The following is a 25,593-nucleotide window of genomic DNA, read 5'->3' as shown; positions in this document are numbered from 1 at the left end:
AAGAGACATTTAAAAAAAAATTAATAAAGCAAGCAGGAAGAAAATAATTAAGATTCTGTAATCTTAATTACAAAAGGTTACCGATCTATGACTTTTACAAGAATTTAGATATTATATACCAGATACTAACTATTCTATTTTTGCAATCTGTCCATAAGCAGATTGAAGACAGCAAATGTGAAAGAAACCAAAAGGTGTGAAGAGGAACAATGTGCCTCTCAAAAGAACATCTGATTTGGAATGGGCAAACAGGTTGAAATAGAACAGTAATGACAAGAAGGAGCTGACACTACTGAAAAATAAGTTACAGAAATTTGTCTATAAACTTTATATAATGGCAAGTTTTATCTAAGAAAAAATAACTTTTAGCAGTTCTGTTGAAAGTTATTATGAGCAAGGGCCAGCAGACTTCAGAAATCCTTAAATCACAAATTGTTGGATTTGTGATTTAAGGATTTAAGCCTTAAATCACAAATCCAAAGCTGATGACTCTGAGAATTATAATGGGCTATAGTGAACTTTGGCCTAAACATGTGTGACAATTCTTATGTTCTTACAATGTAACTGTGGTTATCACAAGACAATTACCCTATTTGCTTGACAACACTTGATGGATGCCACCATAATATGGAATTTTTATTAAGATGTTCTTTTAAGAAAATAATTTTTTTCCCGTGAGTATTCCTGTTAATAGTCAACTCTGAAGATTCTCTGATTCCATGGCTTCAGGTTTTTTTATTTTACTTTTAGTGAAGTATCTTAGAAGCAGGTCACTGCTGAAAACACACTATTAACACACTTACCCGTTTGTCCAGCGTTCTTTCCCTCACAAAGCCAAGCAGCTGGTCATTGACCAGAGAGAGATCTCTCTTGCCCGCAGTGATAATTGTAACAATAACATCATGTCGAATGGCTTCTTCTGGGTCGTGTGATCTAACCTTCAAATATTCTGTCATGAGCAGAAACAATGAGAAGCTTGGCTTTTTTACGTAGGTGTGATGTATTCTGATTTATTACTAATGTTTAATCAATTAAATGTCTCATATATCACAACCATGTAATCTATTAAATATAGAGCCACCAACAGGAAACATCTGTTCCAATGTCTTCTATGTTAAAGTTTTATAAAACAACTAGGTAACTGTAAATATCAGAAGAATATAGGAGTGATAGCTTTTATGATAACATCATTTGCAAGAAGCAATAAAGTGAAATAAAGTTGACTAGAATATACTGTAAGTAAAGGGGAACTGAGGGAATAAGAAGAAACAAAAAGAATTCTCATTCCCTAAGAGTGAAAAATGTGAATAATAAATCAGAAATACTGACAATTTTTGTAGAATAGCTCGCATCAAAAAACAACAGTATTTTCTGTTAAGCCTGAAAATCTTCTCATAGTTAATGTGATACTGTAGAGAAAGAAGAAACTTCATAGTTTAGATCAGCAAAAAGGCTTTTTTTGAGGTCAGTGGAACAGAGTAGTGGGGAACTCAGTGACTAGTTTTGAAAATAAGCCAGGGTGTCGAACCACTATTTGCTTTGGCTTACCCAAAGTTTCTTTAGAACTTGAAATTACTTTAAAATTCATTCTACAATGCGTGGCTTCTTCACTGCTCACTCTTACAAAGTCCACACAAAGCCACACACTCCTCCTCTTTCTAATTACTAGCACTCTTCTTCAACAGAAATCAATTACTCAGCAAATACCTCTTCCATCCCCCCTTATCAAGCATTGGACTTGGTGCATTTCAGAACTAGACTGCTATGTACAAAAATAGTTACACAGTCCCTTGTTCATTCTGTAGATTATTCTAAACCCCTGTATGAGCATCTCACCAGTGAGGTCTTTTGCTAAGTCTGGATGGTTCATTAAACAATGACTGGCGAATTTCACACTCTCTAATCTCACAGGGACATGGATATCATTGAACCTAGAGGGACAGAAGATAATGAATGTTAATTTTTAATTAGCTTTGCAAATCAGTATTATTCTCTATGTAGTAACATGTGTTGATAGTATGTTCTGTTAACTATTAGAATACTTTCATATGGCAAAATTAGAGAATATAAATGTTTTGAATTTATCTCAATAATGTACCTCATACAAATATTTGTTATTTCTTGTGAAATTCAGTCAGGACTAAAATTAAGGAATTAATATGGTGTATGTAGATAAAATGTTAACCCAATGGATTCTGCCCACTGACTTCTGAACACAGGTCTCCATACAATGTTGAGTGTATGTGTGCATGTACACACATGCACACACAAAATTACAGAAATGTAAACGGGCATCACCAGGAACCATTTGAAAATATTCTCTTTTTAAAAGATTATGAAATTCTCATTTATGTAAAAGAAAGTATCTCTTCACTCAGAAAGGTAAATGCCAAGCAAAACAGAGCTGCAGATACAGCAGAACAGTATGAGATTTCAGACAATGCTGGCATAGCTATTGTGTAAATTCTGCTATGCATACAATGTGCTGTCTGTCTAACTTATATGGCCTTAGCTTATAGCAATATAGCAGCGGTCTTTCAAGGCTTCTTCCTTCTAAAATATAACTGTATGCAGTTTCCTGCTTTGATGATTTAATAAGGAATTTGTTCAAATATAAATAGTTATATCCTCTAGAAGGAAAATGAAAAAGGCAATACTGTAAGAAAACAGAAAAAAAGAACATCAAAAAAAGAACAGAAATTCAGAACTCTATCCCATTCCTCTTACCGCCCAAGAAAGCACTGCCAAAGAGGTCGATTTTGTGTGGCCAGATCAGAATCTTTGGAGCCAAAGAGTTTTGCCAGAAGTCGAACAACAGCCAAACGTTCTTCTCCATCATTGCTCTAAAAATCAAAATATGAAAAAGGAACAGTAAATCATTATCTGTAATATCTTAGTAATAATTTTATTTCTGTTTTTTAAACAGTTAGATTAAAAACTGAGTTTGAAAGTATTTCTGATAATCCTCGCTCTCTCTGATTACCTTATAGGATTCATACGAAACAAAATATACAAATATACATATTAAGCTAATGCATTACAGACACTGAATAGATGCCTGTGCTTTTAAAGAATCTTCTTTTCAGCAATAAAAACCCATATACAGTACTCTAATATACATCTGACAAAATAAACAATTAATGATTTGTTTTAAAACATTTTATGTGTGCGGAAAAGACACCAATTAAGATGTTATAAACACATATGCACTAATGAAAGTCACATGTAATTTCACCAAATACCTATTTCTTGGTTACTTTTGTTTGTTGCAACCATATCCTACATGTACATCCACACACGCAAAATTATTTCTCTTGTCCACTTACAATCTCAAGAAAGTCAAACAGCTTTTTAATTAAAACCCCCACAGACTTCCAAATTAGGATAAATTAACTGTTTTCAAGGAAATCAGTCAGCTAACTTATTAGCTGACAATAACAAATCTGATGAAATATTAGGAAATACTTCCCCTATTATTAAAGCATTATTTTATAAAAGAAAATTCTGTAAATCAGTACTGAAGCTAACACATTTGCATTTCATAAGATAAGCCAACCACAGCCTAATTACTTTATAAATTTTGGGTGCAATCCAAAGATTAAGTACATAAAGCTTTTGTATTAGACTGCATTAATTTATCATTATAATGATTATATATGTTGTGTGTGCATAATACATGTTTGGAAGCACAATAAGCACATAATTGCATACTAATTTCCAATATCCTTTCTTTAATATTATATTTACCTTCAAAATAAAGCAATAAATATAGGATTTTTATTTCCCTAGTAGAACACTTATTAAATCTACAGTTCTGCACTCTTAATAAACCAAAAATTTTTAACAAAACATTTAACAAAAATTTTACTGACTGTCCAAAGCTACACTGTAACCCACCTTCAGCTTGAATTCCAGCTGTGGCATGACAGACAGCAGCAAGTGAGGATCTATGGCAAAAAGCTCTTGTATCAAGTCAAAGACATGTTCTGATAAGTCACTTACTGAAGACTTTCCCAGTACCAGAACCTGGTTAAAAAACTAAAATACAAACAATATTATGTAGTATATTTTCCTTCATTAATGCAAACATTATTTCTAAAAATTCTTTTAATGTAGTATCATTAATGGTTTTATACTTATGGAAGGCATTCAAAACACAATTGCTTCACTACATCAAAGCATTTCACCCTTACAATTTTGGCTCAAGGAAATTAAAAGCATCCTTCCCAGTTCAGTTTTATTAAATCTATCAAGGGAGTTTAATACATGACAATCTGATAATTTCAAATCTCAGTAACTATCTCAAAAGCAAAATTAACAAGTAATAAAAGACTTGTTAACTTAAAATGCATATTCATCCAGTAGAACACTGAACAAAAAAACCCCAATGCTTTTAAAAAATTTTCTTATAACTGAAGCCCAATCCAACTGAAGATCATCAAATACTGAAAATAAAGGTCCTCTGCTTCAAATCCGTTTTAAAGAATGTCAGATGTCTTTATATTATGTCTTGCAATATTTGATGGCTAATGTATCAAGGTCATTAGTGATCTAACAGAAACAAACCAAAGTAGCCTAAATTATGAATTATTTATTTTTGGATTTATATAAAGTATATTAAAATTTAATACTTCCTTTTAGATATTGTGTGTTAATATTATCTCAGCAGTGCAAATGTAATAGCAAAAAAAGCTATTACACACTTGAAAAAGAAAGTAAGGAGAAGGGTATTAACTCAACTCAAGGTTACTTCATGTACTATCCTGTTTTCATATACGACTAATTACAAAGCTTAAAAAAAACAGGGGAATGTGGTAACTGTTAGTCAGACACCTTGAGCTTTTAAATACTTATTGAATAATCTTTTATGAATCTGTCTAATTCCCATTTAAATTACTCTGAATTTTATTAATTCTATTGGCTTTAGCACCAAGGGAAGGCAACAGAATGGATGAAAATACATTGATCAAAGACTGCAGTAGCTGTATTAATGTGCAGAACATACAACACTTACATTCAACAAGAAGGAATTGTAATTTGAAGGAAGCCTTGTAAAAAGCATAGTTCTTTTACTCTTCATGACTACAAGTCATAGCAAGTTTAGGAGGGGAAAGAAAATCTAGCAAAGAGCCAGTAGGCTGAAACGCTTCATCCTGAAGCTTGGTATGAAATAAGGCTGCCTGGTTGCTGGACATATGAACTATTCATAATTCCTTTTGTTGTAACAGAATTTTTAGTGGTCAGCCATTTTCACAGCCTAGATTTAGGCTTAACATTAGAATGAGATGGATAAAAATTAATTTCCTCTTCACTTATTTGAAATACTCCACACACTTCACAACCAAGCCAACAATATCCTATTTGGAAAACCACAGTAGCTTCTATAAACAATATTTAAAAGAATAAAAATGCTCATAAAATCTCCAATAAATGAAGACAGTAACAAGAACACTTATTACTTGCAGGTAACATGGATTAATTTACATACATTGGCAATACATGGTTCAATGGTCTGGACCGTCCTTTTCAACAGGACTTTTGCAAGATCAAACGCTTGTTTGTTAAGGTTCTGAAATAAAGAAAATAGAATAAAATTTTACAGAGTTTTCACACACAATAGCAGATTTTGAAGAAACATTATCATTCCTGAATACTCGGAAAATTAACGTGCACCAAATCTGGCACTGAAGAATGAATGAATTTAAATTAATATTTAAATGTGGTTTTGTCTGCCCCTCACATACTCATTAAAGATACACTCTGTAGCAAGTTCAGCCTTGTCTGGAGAGTAAAACTGGGCACTGACTTCTCCACAAATTGCATCATATGCTCTGAGATAGCCCACAATGAGACTACACAAAGCACCTACACTTGGGAAGAGTTAGCTGTTAACTTTCCAAGTAAGCATTTGATTGTAACATGACAAATCTGAACACTGATATATTGCTCTTGAGCAAGAAAAAGAATATCTGAAAAATTTTGCTGTCCTAGTCTGTACAAATCCCATATCATCTAAGGATTAATGCAGCTTGGATGGGAACAATGATATGGATGAGCTGATTGCCCTGAAAACTGATTGCCCTGAAAACTACAAATCACTGCAGACAAAATGCAGGTAAAACCTAGGGATGACTGATTCTTGGAAATATGGTATTTGGCAAATCTACACCAAGAACAACTCCCTCATGTTCCTTTAATTAATGAGATGACAAAGACAGTTCATCAACAGATAGTAAAGAGAAACAAGGTGGCCAAAGGCTCAAACAAATATTTCTTCAGTCACCAAAGCACTAAACTGATGTCTCGTCATAGAAGACAGACATATTTGTATGAATTCTTCTCAAAGACTATCCCAAGACTTTCTTCCCAAACCCAGCCATGATTAAAACCTTGTTGACTGGTATGCAGGTATAAAACTGAAGGACTGTGAATCTCAAACTTTAAAATACATTTTCTATGGAACTTCAATCCGGATTCTTCCACACAACCAAACCAACAACCCAAATACACACACAACACAGAACACCACAATAATGAAGAACCAAACATCAAAACAGACTAGAAAAGTAATATGAAACTTAATAAAACAAATCAACTACTTCAACTATTAGGAGAAAAGAAACCCTGTCTGGATAACTCAAGCTGTAGGACGTACAGAAGAAAATACAGATTTTTAACACATGAAAATGTTTTTAAGGAATAACTTATGTAAGACTGGGAAGAAAAATATTCACTGAACAGCACTACTTTTAACATTAATATAAGGAACTACAGTTTGAGGCCATGGGTCAAAATGTGACATGCTACTGCTACTGAAAACCTGAATTTACTAGATGAGTCACATTAGCACACACAGAGAACAATGTACACCACACCATCACTTTACTAAGAACAGATGTACAAATTAATACAATCTAGATTCAGAGGCAGACTGTATATCATGTCTGATTAAAAATACACCACTTCAGACTGCATTATCCAAACCACATTATTTCAGCTTCTTTACAAGGACATACTTCTATCTAGTCTTGCCAGACTGATATTTTTCTTATGTCATAGCAGAGAATGACTGGTAATTTGACTGCTCTGCACAGATCTAGAAGTATTGCTATTGCATGCATTCTACAAGAAAATCAACTGTGCTCTTAAGGCTACAGTGCTTCAGATTTACATCTCTAAAGGCAAGCAATATAATCACAGAATTTTCTTGCAGATCTGTTCATGAAAGGAGAACATAGTTACAATAGTCAAACTCCCATAGGCAGCTCAGACAAAAGAACTTTCTGGTTGTTTTTATTTTTTCTTTTTTTGAACTACCATGGTAAAGCAGTCATTTAAGTGCTGTTGTTATAGGAACAAATAAAGTAACACAGACTGACATACTGACCAAATTACAATTCTGAGCACTGTCTACAGGACATTTTTTGCTCAGTCATGACCAAGAGCCAGTAAGAATGGCACCAATCCTCTAAGTGACATTAAATATGCATTACAACCCAATATTTACACCAAGTTTGTCTCCCTCTCTATCAGAGCTTCACTTGACAATTTTCTTCATTAGGCAAAACTATAACAACATTAATGTTAAAGGATCATATTCACTTTTATTTACTTTATTGTGACTACTAAATCAAGTAGTCACAACACAATGTTAAGCTGTGCAAGGTTTTACTGGGCCTTTACCCTCAGAGCAATGCCATCATTGTTAACAGCATTATCTCAGATCACCACCCTGTACTTCCACTCCTTATATCTACTTGCCACTAATTTATTAGAAGCAACTTACAAAGAACAGTGTATTTTCACAAGGACTCTTGTTAGAAGAGGCTCTCTGTTTTAGCAGTTTCAGCAACACATTATCTCATTGCTGTCAATAAAAATGATTTGATAGAATAGCATTCCTGTCTCATGATTATGACAGAAGGAATGCAAACTCATCTCAGGCAATAGATACTTTTATAAGCTTGATGAGATTTCACAGGTAAATGACAATGGCCATACTAATACTGATTTAATTGTCTAGTCATGGATGGACATGCCTTAATTTTGCTAATTATTTTAAATCAACAAATGAGCAAACAGAAACATATACTTGGTAATCTGAGTGCACTTCATCTCCTCTTATTAATAACTGGAATATTACTCCATACTTATCAAAAATAATACTCCATACTATTTTTGATAAGTGTTTTAGCAAGGGAATTTTCTTGGTCAGTGTAAGGCACCACCACCATCAGCCTGCATCTCATTTTCCTGTATTTTACAGCTAAAGGAGTTGTGTTTATTCACTTTTTGACTTTATTAAGGCATTACAGTGAAGGTACTTTAAAAGCTCAAGTGCAGTCCCAGTGATCTCCTTTTCAAGGAACATACAATTCCTCTAGGAAGGGGAGTGTTCTGTATCACTTTGCTCCTTATAAGTGAATTAAATGAAGAAAGACAATGGAAGGGGTGGGAAGCACAACTAGGAAGGTGCAGTGAAGCCTGACTGGCAAGCTGGGGAGAACAGACAGACACCACAGAAATCTTGGGAATATCTTTTCCCCGCCCTCCTTCTTTTAAATTCAAAAACATTTAATATCTTCTCTATTAAAAAAAAACTCAGCATACCAAAAAAGTGAAACAACCAACTACCTACAATCCTCAAGATACAATGTTTTCCTATTATATTTGCTTGAAAACACTTTATTTATGTTTCAGTGAGGTGGTACAATCTCTCTGTAACAAATAATCTAGACACAGCTAATCAACAGCAGCAGGTAATCCCCAAATGAATGTGAGAAAATAAAACAGTCACAATAGCTGAAGTGTATAAAGAGATAAACAACATGCAGAAGGCAGTAAGTATACTGTTATAGTAACAATAATTCTATGATAACATTTTACTTGGCAGACCTTGTGTGCAGGAATGAGGTTAATCAAAATTGAGTCCAGCAGCTCCTGAGTTACTCCATCGCCTTCCATGATGATAGAACTCATCAAATCCAGCATATGCATTTGTACCTTCTGGTTGTGGCTATTACTAAGATCATAAAGAATATTTTCTATATTAAATTTGCAGACTCGGACAAATACTAACAGTATGATCAAGAAACAGCATCAAATGTTGTTCAGCTTGCTCTCCCTTACACTCTCCACATCTCAAAACTGTTTTATGTGCCTTTCTTCTCTTATAGAAAGGTTCAAAAAATCTAGAACAATCTAGCTCTGCTTTAAGACAATCAAAATAAAAAAGGACAATAACAACCAATACAAAAATGTAGGTAAATTAATAGGAAAGAAATATACTGCTGTAACATGGACAGCAAATTTTAAAGCATCTACTTTCAGACACACACCCCTCCATAATGTCAGCAGTTCACACTCATTTGCCTTCCCAGTAGCTCCTCATTTAGGGAAATAAAGACTTCTGTTCAGACATATTTATCTGTAGACTATGCCATGATTCAGTCTACTCCCAAACTTGATGATATTTTGACAATTAATATAATGGAAATTATTCAACTTACTTGATAACTGAAAAAAGAGTCCTAAAAAGCTGAATAAAAATGTCATTGCAATCTTCCAACTCAAAGCAGATGTTGTAAGATTTGACCCAAGCTAAATTCTGAAACAAAAATGAGGATATTTAGGCTAGTACAACTTCACATTAAGTAACAGAAACATAATCATGTTAGCTATGGGTTTTTTTCTATTTAAGGAAAAGTAATATACAATAGATGTAAGGACTTTGGGGAAAGAGACTGGATATTTGCTTTGCATATAAAGAGCTCCTAACACAGGGGGAGCAAGATATATCCAGAAAACTCTAAATACAGAATGATCTGATTTTTTAAGTATGAAAGCCAATTGACAGAACTTGTTAATATAATAAGACCTTATTTTTTCTTCATGCTATGAAACAATACAATTTTAAACATCATGTTTTAAACATCAAGTATCATGTTTACAAATGAGATACTATTTCTAAAAGCACATTGAACCCCACCCCTCTGTTCTTGTCAAAAGTATGGGTTTGCAATGTTTTTAAAGCAAAAATCTTACATTCCTCCTCCCATCACCAATATAGGGACATTGGCATTTTAATCAGCATTGGAGATTTTTCTCTCTTGATAAAAAACCCCCAATGCATGGAATTGTAAGATAAAGGCTAAATTTCAATACATACCAATTGTTTAGACAATTGGTCCTCCACTACAGATTAACAAACTTATTAAACACAAACAGCACTGTAAGTACTAAAATATGCAATTCACTGAACTTTAATGAGACTGGTGTGATTTACAGAATAGAAGAAATTTGCCAGGCATACTAGCACATGAGGAGAACAACTGATTACACTTCTTAGGTTTACAGATCTAATAGCATCTACTGAAAGTTATAAGTATTGTGTTACCTCTAACAAGTAAAAGTATCTGTTAAATTGAGGGCTCTTCGTGTCCTCCAAGCCTTTTAATTGTCTTGTAATAAACAAGAATATGTCCTGTCAAAAAACAAAGTTTACAAGCTTGATTCAGCAGAAGATGAAAATACAATCCTTTAGTAGTGACATCTATCCACATTTTCAAATTCATAATGTGAGAACATCAAATTGTCTTTTTTAGGCATTGACAGAAAGCCATCACCAACACAGATAATGGCCATCTAGCATTCCTTTACACATCTCTGGCCCTTAAGTATTACACTGACTTACAGGATTAAAGCAACTTCTCTTTAATAAAACTAAAAATCAGTATACATGGGAATAAAAACATTTTTTCTGGTAATTTTTGGGGTTTTTGTTGACAGGGGGAGACTGTTTGGTTTGTTTGGGTTTGGTTTGGCTTATTTTAAGGGGGCAGTTGATATTTTCTTCAGTAAGAATAAGGTAGGAGAAAAGCCTTGATCTTGTGAGGTACTTTTACCTTAAGTTTGTCATGGGAAGTATATGGAGCTTCAGGAGCATAGATACGAAAGATATCAGCCAAGCAACATGCTACAAGGAGGCGCACATCTTTATTGGGATTCCTGAGGAAGAATTCAGAGGCAAGGTGCAAGGCTAATGGGAGATACTGCTGCTTCTCATCTTCTGAGTCCTGGTCCATATCCATGAAGGTTTTCACCACCATCTGAAAAACACCAGAAAAAAAACCTGAGTTCTTTCCGCTTTTATTTCTTATACTAAACAAAACTTTTTAAAAGGATGCAGTGCTATCAATACATCTTCTGCTGAATAATCACAATTAGTACTTGAATTTTTTTGTTAGGACAAATATCAGAAAAATGGGAAGTGTTAACCTGATACTTAGAGGTTTATTGAACTCAATAATTTAGATTAAAACATGTTTAGATTAACCATGTTGCAGTTCTGCTTATTTTGTCAATCTTGGCCTGAGGTACAGCACAGAAACTGCTGTGCACAGATGAGGTTGGAGATGGCAGCATCCCCTCCCCAAGCAGTTCCATTGCAATTCCAAGGGAGGACTCACCTCAGTATGAATGGTGTGAGGGGCTGTAAACCATCTGGCCTAACACATGGCTACAGTACACTGCAGCTGCCTTAGAGCTGTGCCAGGACCAGAGCAGCCTAAGAGGCCACTCTTAACACTCTGCCTCTAGTGAGGCACAGACCTCACAAAATACTTTACATATGAACAATCTTTCTATCTAGTTTAAACAAACTAGATACTGGATAATTTAATCCCTCATGTAAAATAAGTCTTAACACTGCAGATCTCTCTTTCTGCATTTTTAGAGCTGCATCTTTAGCCTTATTAACATAATGTAATAAATTAACCACATGGTTTCCTTGTTTCTTCTAGCACAGCTAAGAACTACTAATTCCTATGAAATGCCACCAAATTAGTTTATTTTTAATTATTATACACCTCTAGTTAATTGAAACTTCTCAACGTAATGATTTGGCAAAACTGAAAGTAAGCATTTAGTCTGAAGTAATAAAAAGTTGCGGATTTTAATTTTAGAATACTGTTTGTTAAAACATGAAGATGACTTCAAGGATGTCAGCACAGAACAGGCAGACATGCTGGAGACTCTAAGAACGACCTCAGTGAAATCAGTCTTAGTGTTCCATTCCTCCAAGTCACTTGAGCACCATTAAGAGTTAAAACTGAAGGACAGCCACACTGTATACCAACAGGATTTGGTATGCCCACTACAGACACAGTATACACAGTGCACAAAATGAAGAGATACCAGAGAGAACAAAGAATGAGAAATCTTGATGGGTCAAATTCACCTCTAAAATAATAATAGTAAAACACAAAAGAAGACTGAGCTCACACAGCTAATACATCCCTTACTCTAACCAGAATTTTTTTGTTAGGGTGTCATTCAAATGATTCTAGGGTTGCTTCTCCATTATTAAGCACATCCATGCTTCCAACATGAAAGTGCTGTGTTCCAGCTTTCTTTCCTTCCTGAGTTCTGAAATACAGTTTTAAATTCAGATCTTATAAATTAAAATAAATGTTTGACAGCAATCTCTCCTACAGTACATTACTTAAAAATCCTCCTCCCTTTCCAGAAATGCTCAAGTATAATTTGCCACAAGTTGCCACAAAGACTAAAAAGAGGAGATAGGAGAAGAGAAAAACCCTACACAACAATAAACAGAAAAAAAAGAGAACCTTAAATCTACAGCCCAGAAAAGCACAAATTCTACCTTATTGGTCTGTTTCCTTACAAATATTCTTAAGCTATGTTTTAAAGCCCTAGCTGAAAGCACAAAACCATTCTTGTACTGACAACTCAGGTCTGCCTGGAACAGGGCCTTCTGTTGCTGTGTCCTGGGGTGCATCACGCACAGCATCACCAGCTGGTCAAGGGAGGGGACTGTCCTGCTCTGCACTGGGGTAGCCTCCACTAGAGTCCTGGATACAGCCAGAAATTGATCTGCTAAAATAATCTGCTAATGAAACTGAAAACCTAAAATAAACTCTATAGATACAAAAGGCTAAAGTCCAAATAATTTAATGTTTTGAATGTCCAAATTGGAAACCACTCATTAACACGCTAAGACAAAAAATGTGATGAAATTGTAACAGGAATTCATTACTTTTTCAGACTACAGTAGTACTGTCTGATGTCTGGCTATACAGTTGAAACTATTTTGAACACTAATACTCATTTATATAAAAAGCGTACAGACTTAGCAGCTTTCACAACAAAAAATCTGTTACTGTACTCTGTGCAAAAAGCAAGAGACAGAAAAATATTCTTTAATAATAATAATGTAGCATCATCTATTCCTTTCCAAACAATTAAGCAGTCAATTTAAACACTAATTCTAGCAAATGTAAACAGAATACAGCTATGCACATTTATGATTAAATTAATTTGGCATCACTTTTGATTGAATGCATCTCCATTAATTTGTCACATACTAGTACTTTAGTTAGCTTGAAAAAATAAAGTATTAGAACTATTCTGGAAATTGACATTATTGCCACTTTGACCACAGTACCCTGAAATTCTAATCATTAGAGCAAAATATTACTCTCCAGGCTCTGCAAACCAGTAAGTGAAATGACAGGATTGTAACACTGAAACAATGCAAATGTCTTCATTCAAACTTGCAAGAACAGCTAAATGAAGACTGCCAAAGTCACTCTCAGCATGTTAGGAACATACTGGAAAGTTAAAGCTTTCAGGAAGGTGTTCATCTGATTCTATCAACCATGCAGTGTGCAAGCCAGTCTAGGTTATCCTTTCACCCACTGGAGAGAAATACACAGACCGTGAGTTCAAGCACAGATGTCTGATGACATCTACAGATGCTGGCTCAGCTTTGCCCTGGAATCCTGCAGCAGCCATGAAAGCAGCTCTGTGTGACTCGAGGCCTGAAACGAGGCCAGATGAACAATACCTGCAGCTTCTCGTGGGACTGGCAGCCTTTCAACTGCACTGAAACACACACAGGGCTGCCCAAGGGCTGTTCACACACTGCCCACATCTCACATGCAGCTTCCAAAGACCAAAGCAGCATGGTAGCTTGCCCTGATGTGACTCAGCTGTGGCTCTTGTGCAAGAGCTATGCCTCAGACAGGAATATTAACTTTTGCTGTTCCATCTGTAGGATTCAGGAAAATGATTTGTTGGATCAGGAAGCCCTTCTACTGCTGAAAGATACTGATGATTCCAGCAGTACAGGGGAGAGAGGTATATAAACACCAAGAGAGGACAGGGTAATCAAATCAGTAGAAATACTGAAAAGACTCAAACCAGCAGCTGCAGAGAAGCAGGCAGATCCAGAAAAGCCTTGCTGCAGTTGGCAGGACAAGCATAAACCTCCAAGCCAGTCACAGCAGGGGAAGGCATGTACATGTTGCATTTGTTTTACTGTTCTTACACCAGCTTATTCACAGGGCTCCAAAGCACTAACATTTAACAACCCTTGGCTTGTAAAAAGACCAAGGAAAAATACTCAGTATTTAAAAAATCCCTTTGCAATCACTGAAGGAAGAAATTCAACCATTTAGAGAATTTGATACCGTTTGTTGTAACTGGGATGGTACTGTAAATTAACTTTAGTACTAGGATTAAATACAAAAGATATTTGAAAGTAAAACTTATCCAAGTGGATGTGAATCCAGATGACACTTCAAGAGCTAGAACAATTCAAGGAGAGATGCCAAGAAAAGGCTGAAATCACAGCAGACTCAAATAATGCAACTGTCATCAGAGTGTTTTTACATCTTTCCTCACACAATTTAACCAGTACTATAGGTGATTCTTGCCATTAACCATGAACAGTAAATTATATTTTTATCTCAGATCTCACAGTAAAACATAGCAAAATGTTTCACAGACATGTGTCTCTGAAAAAAAAAAAAACTTCTATGCAGTGCAGATTTAGGATGAGAAGCCTTCCTCAGCCCCAGATGCAGCTCTATCTGTCAGCCAGAAGCATCAAACAAATAAGAAAAAAGAGACACTAAAGTGTAAAGAAAAATAAAAGAAAAACACTCAAATCAGGAGGACCAGATGATTGTTATTTCAAAATCTTTAAATTCCTGACAAACGAAATCACAAATGTAGTACCACATGTTTTGTTGGCTTTTCTTTAAACAACAAACAAGCAAAATAATCCCAAACAACAAACTATATACACACACCCCACCATCACCTAAGCTTACACTGGAATAAGGGAGATACCAACTAAGCAGAAAGCAACAAATATTGATGCAGACATCTAGAAAGGACTTCTTGCCAATACATCCAACAGGCTGACATCAACAGAATTTTATAATATAAACCAAACCTGGAACAGGTAAATAAACCCAGAAGTTGAGAAAAACAGGATAACACATAAAAAGACATTACTTTGATAACCCTCATCTCCAAACAGGTCATGCCTTTAATAAAGATAATCAACACCTTACACAAGACTTAGTCTGTGTGTCAAGAACAGCATCACATTGAGCCACACAGAAATTGAGAAGCTTAAAAGAGAAGAACATTTTGCTACCATTGTCTCCTTAGCCCCTTCCTGAAGAGATAAACTGAAAGAATCTTTTGGAACCAAATGCACTGATTGGTGGAGAATGGTATTATAACTGACCCTATTACCATACTATAACTGTGGTATGACAAGTAGGAATTGATGGTGATGGCACAGTTACAGAACGGCAATAGGACAGGATACCATATGAGAAGAGGAGAAATACCAAAAAATCACCATTGGTAAATTGTCATATGCTTAGTGCTTAAATTCAAGATCATATTCAGCTGCCTTATCTGCTGTAAACATAGAAAAGAAAGATGGATATTAAGTAAGTAGTTATAAGAATTTATGAGCCAACTGCAGGCCATGTACACAAAAACAATGCAAATGCAATTGCAGGATGACAAAAGAAGGAAAGGAAAATAACTAGCAATACAACTCATGAAATGCTAAAAATACTAAATGCTGATTGGAAGCACATTACTTAATCCTGATTATCCTCACTAATTAAAAAAAAATTAAAAATGACACAGGTACAGAATGTATTTGCCAAAGGAGTCTCAAATGCCTTTTCTTGTAAGGAGACATTTACCAGACTGTGCTAATTAAAAACAACAGCTGAAAACCTTTCTTTGGAGCCAGTACTGTTTAATATCTTTATCAATGATCTGGACTAAGGGATTGAGTGCACTCTCAGGAAATTCACAGATGACACTGAGTGGGTTGGGAGTGTTGATCTTCTGGAGGACACAGAGGCTCTGCAGAAGGACCTGGACAGGACAAACTGGTGGGCCAAGGCCAGCACGATGAAGTTCAACAAGGCCCCTGCCAGGTCCTGCACTGGGGTCACAGCAAGCCCAGGCAGTGCTCCAGGCTGGGGCAGAGTGGCTGGAAAGCTGCCCAGAGGAAAAGGAGCTGGGAGTGCTGGTCCACAGGTAGCTGACCATGAGCCAGTGTGTGGCCAATGGCATCCTGGCCTGTGTCAGCAACAGTGTGGCCAGCAGGACCAGGGCAGTGATTGTCCTGCTATATTTGGTACTGGGGAAGCCACACCCTGAATCCTGTTTCCAATTGTGGGCCCCTCTTCAAAGTGCTGGAGCAAGTCCAGAGAAGGGCAACGTCCCATTTTCACTACAAATTTTTTAATCTATACCCTCTGACAAGACATTTAACTGGCTTTGGATAACGTGTGGAAGGGAAAACAGAAAATGAAAAGTTGGACAAAAGATGATATAAAGCATATACACTCTGAGGGGCAAAGACTATTTGCTTTCTTCTTTATATATCCTGCTCACAACCTGAAGCCAATGAACAGAGTGTCCAGATGTGATGACAAATGTATCCTATGAGATGCAAAGTTGATACAGGAATAGCTGGCAGTCACAGTGACACCCCCTGACTGGGCAAACAGTTTAACTGGCTCTTCTTCCCCTGGGGACTGACCTGCACCAGGCTTTTCTTTGGAGTTCTGGTCAACTGACCAATCACAAGCAATGAAGTCACAAATTGCTAATTTACCACAATTTTCTCATTGGTGAAACAGCATCTTCTGTATTATTTTACTTACATCAAGCCAGTCAGACTATTTTCCAAAATCCTAGCTATTAAATTGATCTGACATGTGAAAAAGCAGAAAGATTGATTACTGCCTGTAATAAAAACTGTGTACAGAGCAGACAGTTCATGGATTACTTGAAGTAACTTCCTTGATACACATTTTTAAGTAACTACAAAATGAATTCCAGTATCACATAAACAGGACAAGAACTGTAACCGAACTGGGAGAGGGACTGTACAATTACCCACATATCTCTGTAATCAACACACAGCAGAATTCTAGTTCTGTTGTAAAGCTGTAAAATTCCTCGTACTAACATGAGTGGAACAGAAGGGGGAAAACAAGTCAAATAAAATGAGAAAAATCAGATGCCTTAATTCAAAACACTTTTCATGGCACAAATTAGAAGATGCTTTTTAAATTGTGCTTCAATATTTCACTCTGCAAAAATCAGTCATGTATTGATAATCAATCAGACTGACATCTTGGTTACAGCAATTCATATGGACTGCTGCAAGGCAAAGTTCCAAGAAAGTAGGCTTCCCAAGAATGCAGTGGTGCAAAAGCAAATAAAACTCTGTCCTTCCTTCCCAGAAGATAATCCTAATGCTGTTACCATTGCACGTAATAAATCCTCTACTCTTTGGCCATGAACAAGCCCATGGGAAAAATCTGGAAAAAACAGATTTATGATGTGCAAAATACTATATGCCTTTTCTTATCTCCACAACCTTGGCAAAATACATTTTGCTCAGAACTGAGTATTTTTGAAAATATCACTGATTTTAAATTTTTACTAAAGTAGGATTTGGAAGATTCAAAACCATTTTTTGTAGACCCTCAGTTCCTTCACCACTGTTATAGGTAACTACATGCAACAGCAATGTGCTTTTTTCCTCCAAGTAAACGCACTTTAAATCCAAGTCAAGTTTTTTTTTTTTGTGTGTTTAACCAGGTACCACTATGCTTTGTGTAAAACAACCTGCAAGCTCATTTGCATTCACACTACTGCAACAATATGTCATTTCTTTTGAAATTATGACTATTTGAGTGATCACATGCAACCAAAACCATAGCTATCTGGAGACAGGTTTGAACTTTGTACTGCTAAGTCTTGGCAAACAGGTCTGAATTTCTGTCTGGTTTTGGCTCCATGTGACACAGAGATCCCGTTTAACCACTTGCAGCCACCATCCCCTTCTCCCTTTCCTATTACTCACCCTGCCCTGCTTCTGGCCATGCAGCGCCAGCACACTTGCTGAACAACTCCATGACTGAATTTAATTTACTGATGTGTCCAAAAAGCCTCTTGGGCAAAGGCCCAGACAGTTTTCTGACAGGCAGAGTTAGATTCTAGACACATCTTCACATTCCAGAACCAGTAGAAAGAAGGTAGTTGGACTTCAATGGCCAAGACCAGGAAGGGAAGAACTTAAGCCTTTCCAGCTCATAAACTCTTAACAGACAACCCAATAGAGGCACAAATTCTTAGCCTTACTACTGGCAAGCTCAGGAAGCTGGAAATGGGCAGCTATAGATAGCCAAATTCTACTAGATCCCCTGAAAATTTACCTTTACTTCTATCTAGTAAAAACTGACATAAGATGTGATCACCGATCATTTGCAATTGAAGGTCACAGAAATGTGTTGCTACAGTAATTTTCAGAACTTGGATCCAATGTATCAATGAACCTTTTAATTTTAATTTAATAATCTGTTTCCTAGGGTTATATCATGACCTCAGACAGCCAAGGTTTCCAATTTACTTTTTCAGGCCATCACTTTCTTTGCCTTCCAGGTTCTTATTATTCTCCTCATATCCTCATCTCACACCTTTGGAGGCAAAGGTTCACTACAGCTCCAGTACTGCACAGAGTACAATCCCACAGTATGCAAACGAGCATAGGCATCTGATTCACAGAAGGGAAGCATAAGAATTCACTGTCTAGCTCCTTACCCAGCACTAAAATCCATAAGGTTTTTCAACAGAAGCTGTTCAGTCAAAGATTTCATTGAGCAGCCTCAACTGATGCATCAGAATTCCCTTATTTAGTCCTTTACAACTTCATGAAATCATAGTTTTATTTTCTCTCATTATTCCTTACCATGCTTTCATCAACATTAAACCTAAAAGCTCCCACTGCATCAATTCCACTCAAATTATCTAACTTAATACACACTCTCCTTGGCTGTGATGAACAGAACCAACTTACCTCTTCACATTTCCCAAACAGCTAAAAGGTTTTGAAGTGTGCAAAGTACTACCTGACATTAGGTCATGGTATGGTTTGTCACCAACAAAAATTATTTCTCGGTATTTTTTATTTACAAGCAGCTTTGGATGCATGACAATGCTCGGCTACTCAATCCAAGACCTTTTAAAGTTATTTCAATGCAAGAAACATTAAGAAATATTAGTTTGTCTGCATCATATTGCAATCCCTAAGGTATTTTGTTATCCCAGTTTTAAACTGATACACACAATTTTTCTATGACACAAACTACAGTCACAATCAAATAGCATATTTTAATCATGCATGTATATTCTTCTCAAATAGTGAAAAGAGTGCTCATATTTATCAGCACATTATGTTTTCATACTCACACTACTCCCCATCTCTTACACATCTATGACTTTAGTGTGGTATCACAGCACCAGTTTTAATTTTATTTTTTTAAAGTGATTCAGTCCTCAGCAGTACCTAGTCTTTATTACTGGAAAGATTTGTAATGGTATTCTTTGCAATTTTCCTGCCAAAGACTAATAATTATTTAAATACCCTAAGAAGATTCCCAAAGTCACCTAAATTCTCAAAACTTTGCTTCCACATACATTGGTACATAACAAAAGGGTTTTGCAGAGGGACTAAAAAGAGCCTATTTTTAAATGTCCTAATGATAAGTCATTATCAGTTAGAAGCATTTCCTTAAGAAGTCCACCTCCCCTAGCTATAATGGCAAGTATACACGGCTGGGGCAAAACCAAAAAAATTCTTCAAACCTTATTCCCCATGGCCAAGGAGTTTCATTTCCATATGAAGTTTCACAAATACTTTGATAATAGCCTCCAGATGTGAGAGAGAGGATTCTTCATAACCAGCTCAATGCTGTGTGCTAATTCATTTCCTCTTCCAAAGAGAAGGTGGTGCTAGACAAAACAGCAGCATTTGCATTTCTACTGTGAATTTACTCTAAGGATTCACTTTGAAGTGATTTAAGATCAGTTCTTACAACCCAGTCACGTGTTAGGGTTTCACATTAAACACACATAGAGAGCTATGCTGCCAACAATACTGATGTTGTAAAGACTCTATCTATATCTGTTTCTACACTATGGTGCAGGTGCATCCCATGGTACATCCTGCACTCTCCTGACTGCCAACTAGAAGCAGGGCATATATAAAGAGCTTTTTCCTGCTTGTGTTTTGTAGCAGGTTGTTCCTGGCTGGGTGCCAGACACCCACCAAAGCCTCTCTATCACTCCCCTCCACAGCTGGAAAGAAAATATAACAGAGGGTTCATGAGTTGAGATATGGACAGAGAGAGATCACTCACCAAATACTGTCACAGGCAAAACAGGCTCAAATTAGAAATACTGCATTTATTACTAACAAAATCAGAACAAGATAATGAGAAGTAAAACATTAAAACCATGTTCCTTCCTATCCCTCTCTCCTTCCCACCTCTACCTCCTCCCCCAGCAGCAGAAAAACAGGGAATGGGGATTATGGTCAAGTTTGTCACATGTTGCTACGCAGGGGAAGAGGAGTTCCCCTGCTCCAACCTGGGGTCTCTCCCACAGGAGACAGTTCTGCAAGAACTCTCCCAACAGGAGTCCATCTCTAGGCAACAGTTCTCCACAAACTGCTCCAAAACATCACTCTTCCACGGGTTGCAGTCCTTCAAAGACAGGTTGTTCCAGTGTGGGTCCCCAAGGGCTCACAAGCCCTACCAGCAAACCTGATCCGGCATGGGCTCCTCTCTCCATGGGTCTGCAGGTCCCTGCCAGGACCCTGCTCAGACAGGCCTCCCACAGCTCACAGCCTCCTCTCAGGCACCCCCTGCTGCAGTGTGGGTCCCCTCCACAGGCTGCAGATGGAGCTCAGCATCTCCATGGTCCTCTGCAGGCTGCAGGGGCACAGCTGCTTCACATGGTCTTTAACACAGGCTGCAGGAGAATCCCTGCACCTCTGTGGTCCTCCATGGGCTGCAGGTCACAGCTGCTTCACCATGGGCTGCACCATAAGCTGCAGGGGAATCCCAGCTCCAATGCCTGGAGCACCTCCTCTGCCACCTTCCTCACTAACCTGGGTGTCTGCAGAGCTGTTCCTCTCATATATTCTCACCCCTCTCTTTCTCTGGCTTCCATCAATACAAATAACTTTTTCCTAAATGTGTTACCACAGAGGCATTACCATCATTTTTGTTTGGCCCAGCCTTGGCCAGCAGCACATCCACCTTTGGAGCCACCAGGGACTGGCTCTGCCAGACATGGAGGAAGCTTCTGGCAGCTTCTCACAAAGCCACCCCCTACAGCCCATCCCCACTATGAAAGGTTGGCCACACAAACCCAATACATGCTTCAACATAATCAATACATGAGACAAAAAAAAAAGTTTCTTCCAAGAAAAGTGTTTTTCTTTCGGCAATGTTGTAAACTGAGGTGAGCTGAGTATCTCCCAAAGCAGAAAATTATGTGAACTATTTGTATGTTGAACTTTAACTGATTGCACAGTTTATTTCTTTTAAAAGAAAAAAAATCTTTTATCTGTGACAGTAAGAGAAGAACTAAATTAGAATTTCTTTCATGCAACTGGTTGAATGGTCAGCAATTGCACATAATGCCATCATACACAGTATCAGAACAATGGTACCATGGGTCAACAAGAAAATACTCTTTAGTTATGACATGAATTTTCTGGTTTGTTTAGGAGCCAGATTCCATTGTGTCTTAGAATTGAAAATGAGGGGGCAAGTCATGAGAGAACCTAGCATGACCCATATCTAGTGACAAAACTTCACTGAAGAATTTTGCCTTGTCTACTGGAGTCATACATAGTACAACACTGTCACATTAATGACAATTATACAGAATGCAGAAACTGAGAGTTTCCATTCCCAATGCAAAAGGCTGGGCAAAAATCAGAATGGTAAAACTGTAAAAATCTTTAATCTTTCACAATCAAAACTTATACTACACAACAGCAGCAACAAAACCAAACCCCTTACAAACCAGCACATCAAACCAGCTCCTCAGAAGGCACTGGCTGCCACGGAGAATCTCTGCCAGCTGCTGCTGATGTGCCAGCTACCACGCCTACCAAGCAAGATGCACTGCTGCAAAGAATTTCTGATCAGACAAATTATCTTTCTGCAATGAAGCACTGTTTTACCAGATAGTTTTGTTACCTGTTGAGCATTATTACCTGTATCAGAAACACAAAAGCTCCCCACAGCTTTGTCTTTAGGCAGGTATCAAGCTCAAAATTAAGGCATTACAAAATGGAATGAATGCAACATGCAAGAATTTTCTTACTTTTTGTGTGTCTGATGGTTTCATTTTATTTTTAACTAGCCCCATCAAAAACAAAGTTTCTGAAAATTTTTAAAGCACAGGGAAAAACTGATGCAAACAAATTGGACCGAAAACTCATTTAGAATGGCTTTCCTGGCTGTAAGCCTTAATTTTTCAATAAGGAGGAAGAAAATGATTTCAAATAAATGCATGGAAAGTACTGTGTTTGTAGAATTCATTTAGCAAACCTAAATAATTTTTCTGTGCCTGATATCAAGTACCTTTAAGTAACAGACTGACTTCTGATATATGTGAAATGAATAGTATTTTAAAGAAATTTTCCATTTAAAAGTTGTCATTACAATGGAGATGGAGACCAAAGGAAAAATAAAAGGCACTGATATTGCTGATACAAGGACAGAAAAGTCAAATCCATAATGCTCAGCAAAAGGATGATGCTAAAGACATAATGATTATGTGTAGGATATTCAATTTCTGAGAAATAAGCCTGCAAAACCTATATGATATATCTATGTATGTGATTCTAACATAGATAGCAAAGAATATTATGAAAAGTCTTTAAGGAATTCATATCACCATCATAATTGCCAATATTAAAAGTGTGGAAATATTTCAAATCAAATGAAATCATATTATTTATAGAAAGCATTTTCCGAGACTTTACAGGACAGTATTTAAAATTTTAGTTTTAATGTTTTTACTGAAAACATTATTAAAAACATTACTAAAAACATTTACTATCATTTTATGATACTATATGCAAACTTTTCCATTTTGAGCACAGGAGTAATGTCCATTTGTACGTCCAATGAAAAAGTAAAAAATGAAAAGGCAAGGACAGGAGAGCAATAAAAAAAAGCCCCAAAAAACAAACTAACTAACTAACTACAAAAAAAGGTTTTCCATTTGTGCCTCTGTATCATACCTAGTTTTATTTTTTTTCACTTGTTTCTAACTTTGTTAAACATTTTAATAGTATTTTCAAGCAATATAGTAAACTTGAGCTGATTGAAAATTATCCCAAATCCAGAATATGTACTCTGTTTATACAACCATGACTTTTTCAGACTTAATTGAAGAAAAAAAAAAAATCGAATTCCTGCTTTCAGAGAGCTCTAATATACCTTTCTGGACTAGCAATATTGTTTTAGAGGATATTATGCCACATAGAGCAGCGGGGGCTTTGTTCTGATTTTCTGCAGTTATTTCCAGGTCAGGCTAATAAAGACTTGGAATTTTTCTCTAGTATTTTGAGAACTTCAGTAACTCCTCGTTTCCATCACAAGAGTTCTGTAACTATTTTGCCTATCAGTTCCATCAAATTCCTTCCTTGTAGATGGCTAGAACGTGACCTTAACTGCTGTACCTGTCCCTCAACATTCCTCCTGTGTAAGCACAGTTTTTATGGCTACCGATTTTGTGAAATTTGTTTCTTGCTGCCTATACTGTAGGAAGCAGGCAGTGTATCAGATACAAAGTGTTAATACAAGACTTTTTTTTTAAAGAACATTTTCAAAAAGTGACGGACGTTTTTTAAGAAGTTCCAGTAAGAAGTGTCTTGTACTAAAACTTCATTTTTGAAAAATGGAAAGCTCACTGAGTCCTGAAAATCAGAGAGCACTGCTATTTCCTTGCTCTGCTAGAAAGAGACCTCAGATAAAGACATTTTTTATTAAAGAATATACACTTTATGTATTTAATGCTTAATTTATGTATTTAAATACATCATTCAAATTCAGTCTCACAATTGATGATGCTGAATTTAGCTGAAAATAATATTTCACTAAACTAAATTGCTGGAATCAAAAATAGAAAATATTTTTGATGTATCAAATACAATTTAAATAGCCGCCAGCAATAGCCTCATAAACAATGCATAAAATGGGAATCACACAAAATTTCTGAAGGCCCAGCATACTTAAAAAAACTTAAGGCACAGGAGCTCTGTGTTTGCAAAACAATTTGGCATGGTCATCCAGAAAAATCACCTATCCTCACTATGACAAAATTTGAGAAATTTCCTTGCCTAAAGTACGAAACCACAGAGGAGGCAAGACTTCAGAGGGGTTCTCGAGTTTATAGTCCTTAAACTACCTTAACATCTAGTTCAATACTTCATCAGGAATGTTTGTTACCCACTAAATTTTACCATTTCTGAGTTTTTGAAACTCCTTCAGTAAATTCCAGCACAACAGACGCAGTGTCTCAAGACAGCGCATGCTCTGCAACAGTGAGTAACTTTTGCGTTCATTTGAAAGAGCTGGAAAATTCATCTGATTCCCTTTCTAAGATCAGACAGCTGAAACAATGTACCCCAACTCAACCTGTACCCCAACCATGAACATAAATTTGGCACCCAGTGGCACAGGATTCAGTCACTTCACAAATATCTGCATCTGTGACACAATGTCAAAGAGAAATTTGAGAAGCTTACAAAGAATGCACCAAGCTTCAGCACAAAAAATTATGATTGCCCAGAACACATAGAAAGCAGCCACTTCATTAATAGTACTGGACTGAAGTGGCCTGAAACCAAAATAACACCTAATTTAAGAATTATCTTTGTTTCTCTGACTCAAAAATTACAGAGATTTCACTTCACTTGCTCAGCTGCAGTGATGTCAGAACAGCAGCCCACATTTCGCAATTCGTCTTCATAGTGAGGAGAGTAAACTTCAGAATGCACTTTGGCCTACAAATTGTAGAGGTCTGCAATAGTCTTCCACAGCTGCAAGAATTCACTGGACATGCTAAAAATGCTGTTGGCTAAGATTTATGGTCAGGAAACAAAATCTGTCAACTACAATCTTTACCGCCTAAAACTCAAACATTAAACTGAAGCCGCCAAGCACCTTCAAGAAAATGGCTGAGACTTAATATTTTATATGAATTTTATGGGAGAATGGTGGAGGTGGAAACAAGCAGATGCTGAACAAATAATGATCTCAAGGAAAATGCTTCAGTATTTTTATTCCATAGTCCCAAAATACTGATATACATTCATTGTGAGATTAATTACAGAACTCTGCTCCAGATGTTGAGAGAAGAGCGAGT

At 36.5% G+C, this 25,593-nt stretch overlaps 1 protein-coding gene across 3 annotated transcripts in view; it reads right to left on the bottom strand.

Moving 5' to 3' along the window:
- Positions 1 to 25,593, bottom strand: part of PDS5A (PDS5 cohesin associated factor A) — a 74,475-nt gene that overhangs the window by 33,579 nt on the left and 15,303 nt on the right. For all 3 annotated transcript variants that reach the window (XM_058024436.1, XM_058024435.1, XM_058024434.1), the window contains exons 3-11: positions 10,905 to 11,108; positions 10,397 to 10,483; positions 9,510 to 9,607; positions 8,896 to 9,022; positions 5,489 to 5,569; positions 3,898 to 4,038; positions 2,728 to 2,843; positions 1,837 to 1,931; positions 804 to 949 (exon numbers count right to left, since the gene is read on the bottom strand). In XM_058024436.1, the coding sequence (XP_057880419.1) occupies positions 804 to 949; positions 1,837 to 1,931; positions 2,728 to 2,843; positions 3,898 to 4,038; positions 5,489 to 5,569; positions 8,896 to 9,022; positions 9,510 to 9,607; positions 10,397 to 10,483; positions 10,905 to 11,108 (1,095 nt within the window). The remainder of the gene's footprint in view (positions 1 to 803; positions 950 to 1,836; positions 1,932 to 2,727; positions 2,844 to 3,897; positions 4,039 to 5,488; positions 5,570 to 8,895; positions 9,023 to 9,509; positions 9,608 to 10,396; positions 10,484 to 10,904; positions 11,109 to 25,593) is intronic.

The sequence above is a fragment of the Melospiza georgiana genome, chromosome 5 (genome assembly GCF_028018845.1).
Source record: "Melospiza georgiana isolate bMelGeo1 chromosome 5, bMelGeo1.pri, whole genome shotgun sequence".
Taxonomy (NCBI): Eukaryota; Metazoa; Chordata; class Aves; order Passeriformes; family Passerellidae; genus Melospiza; species Melospiza georgiana.
This window is presented reverse-complemented; position numbering and strand designations above follow the sequence as displayed.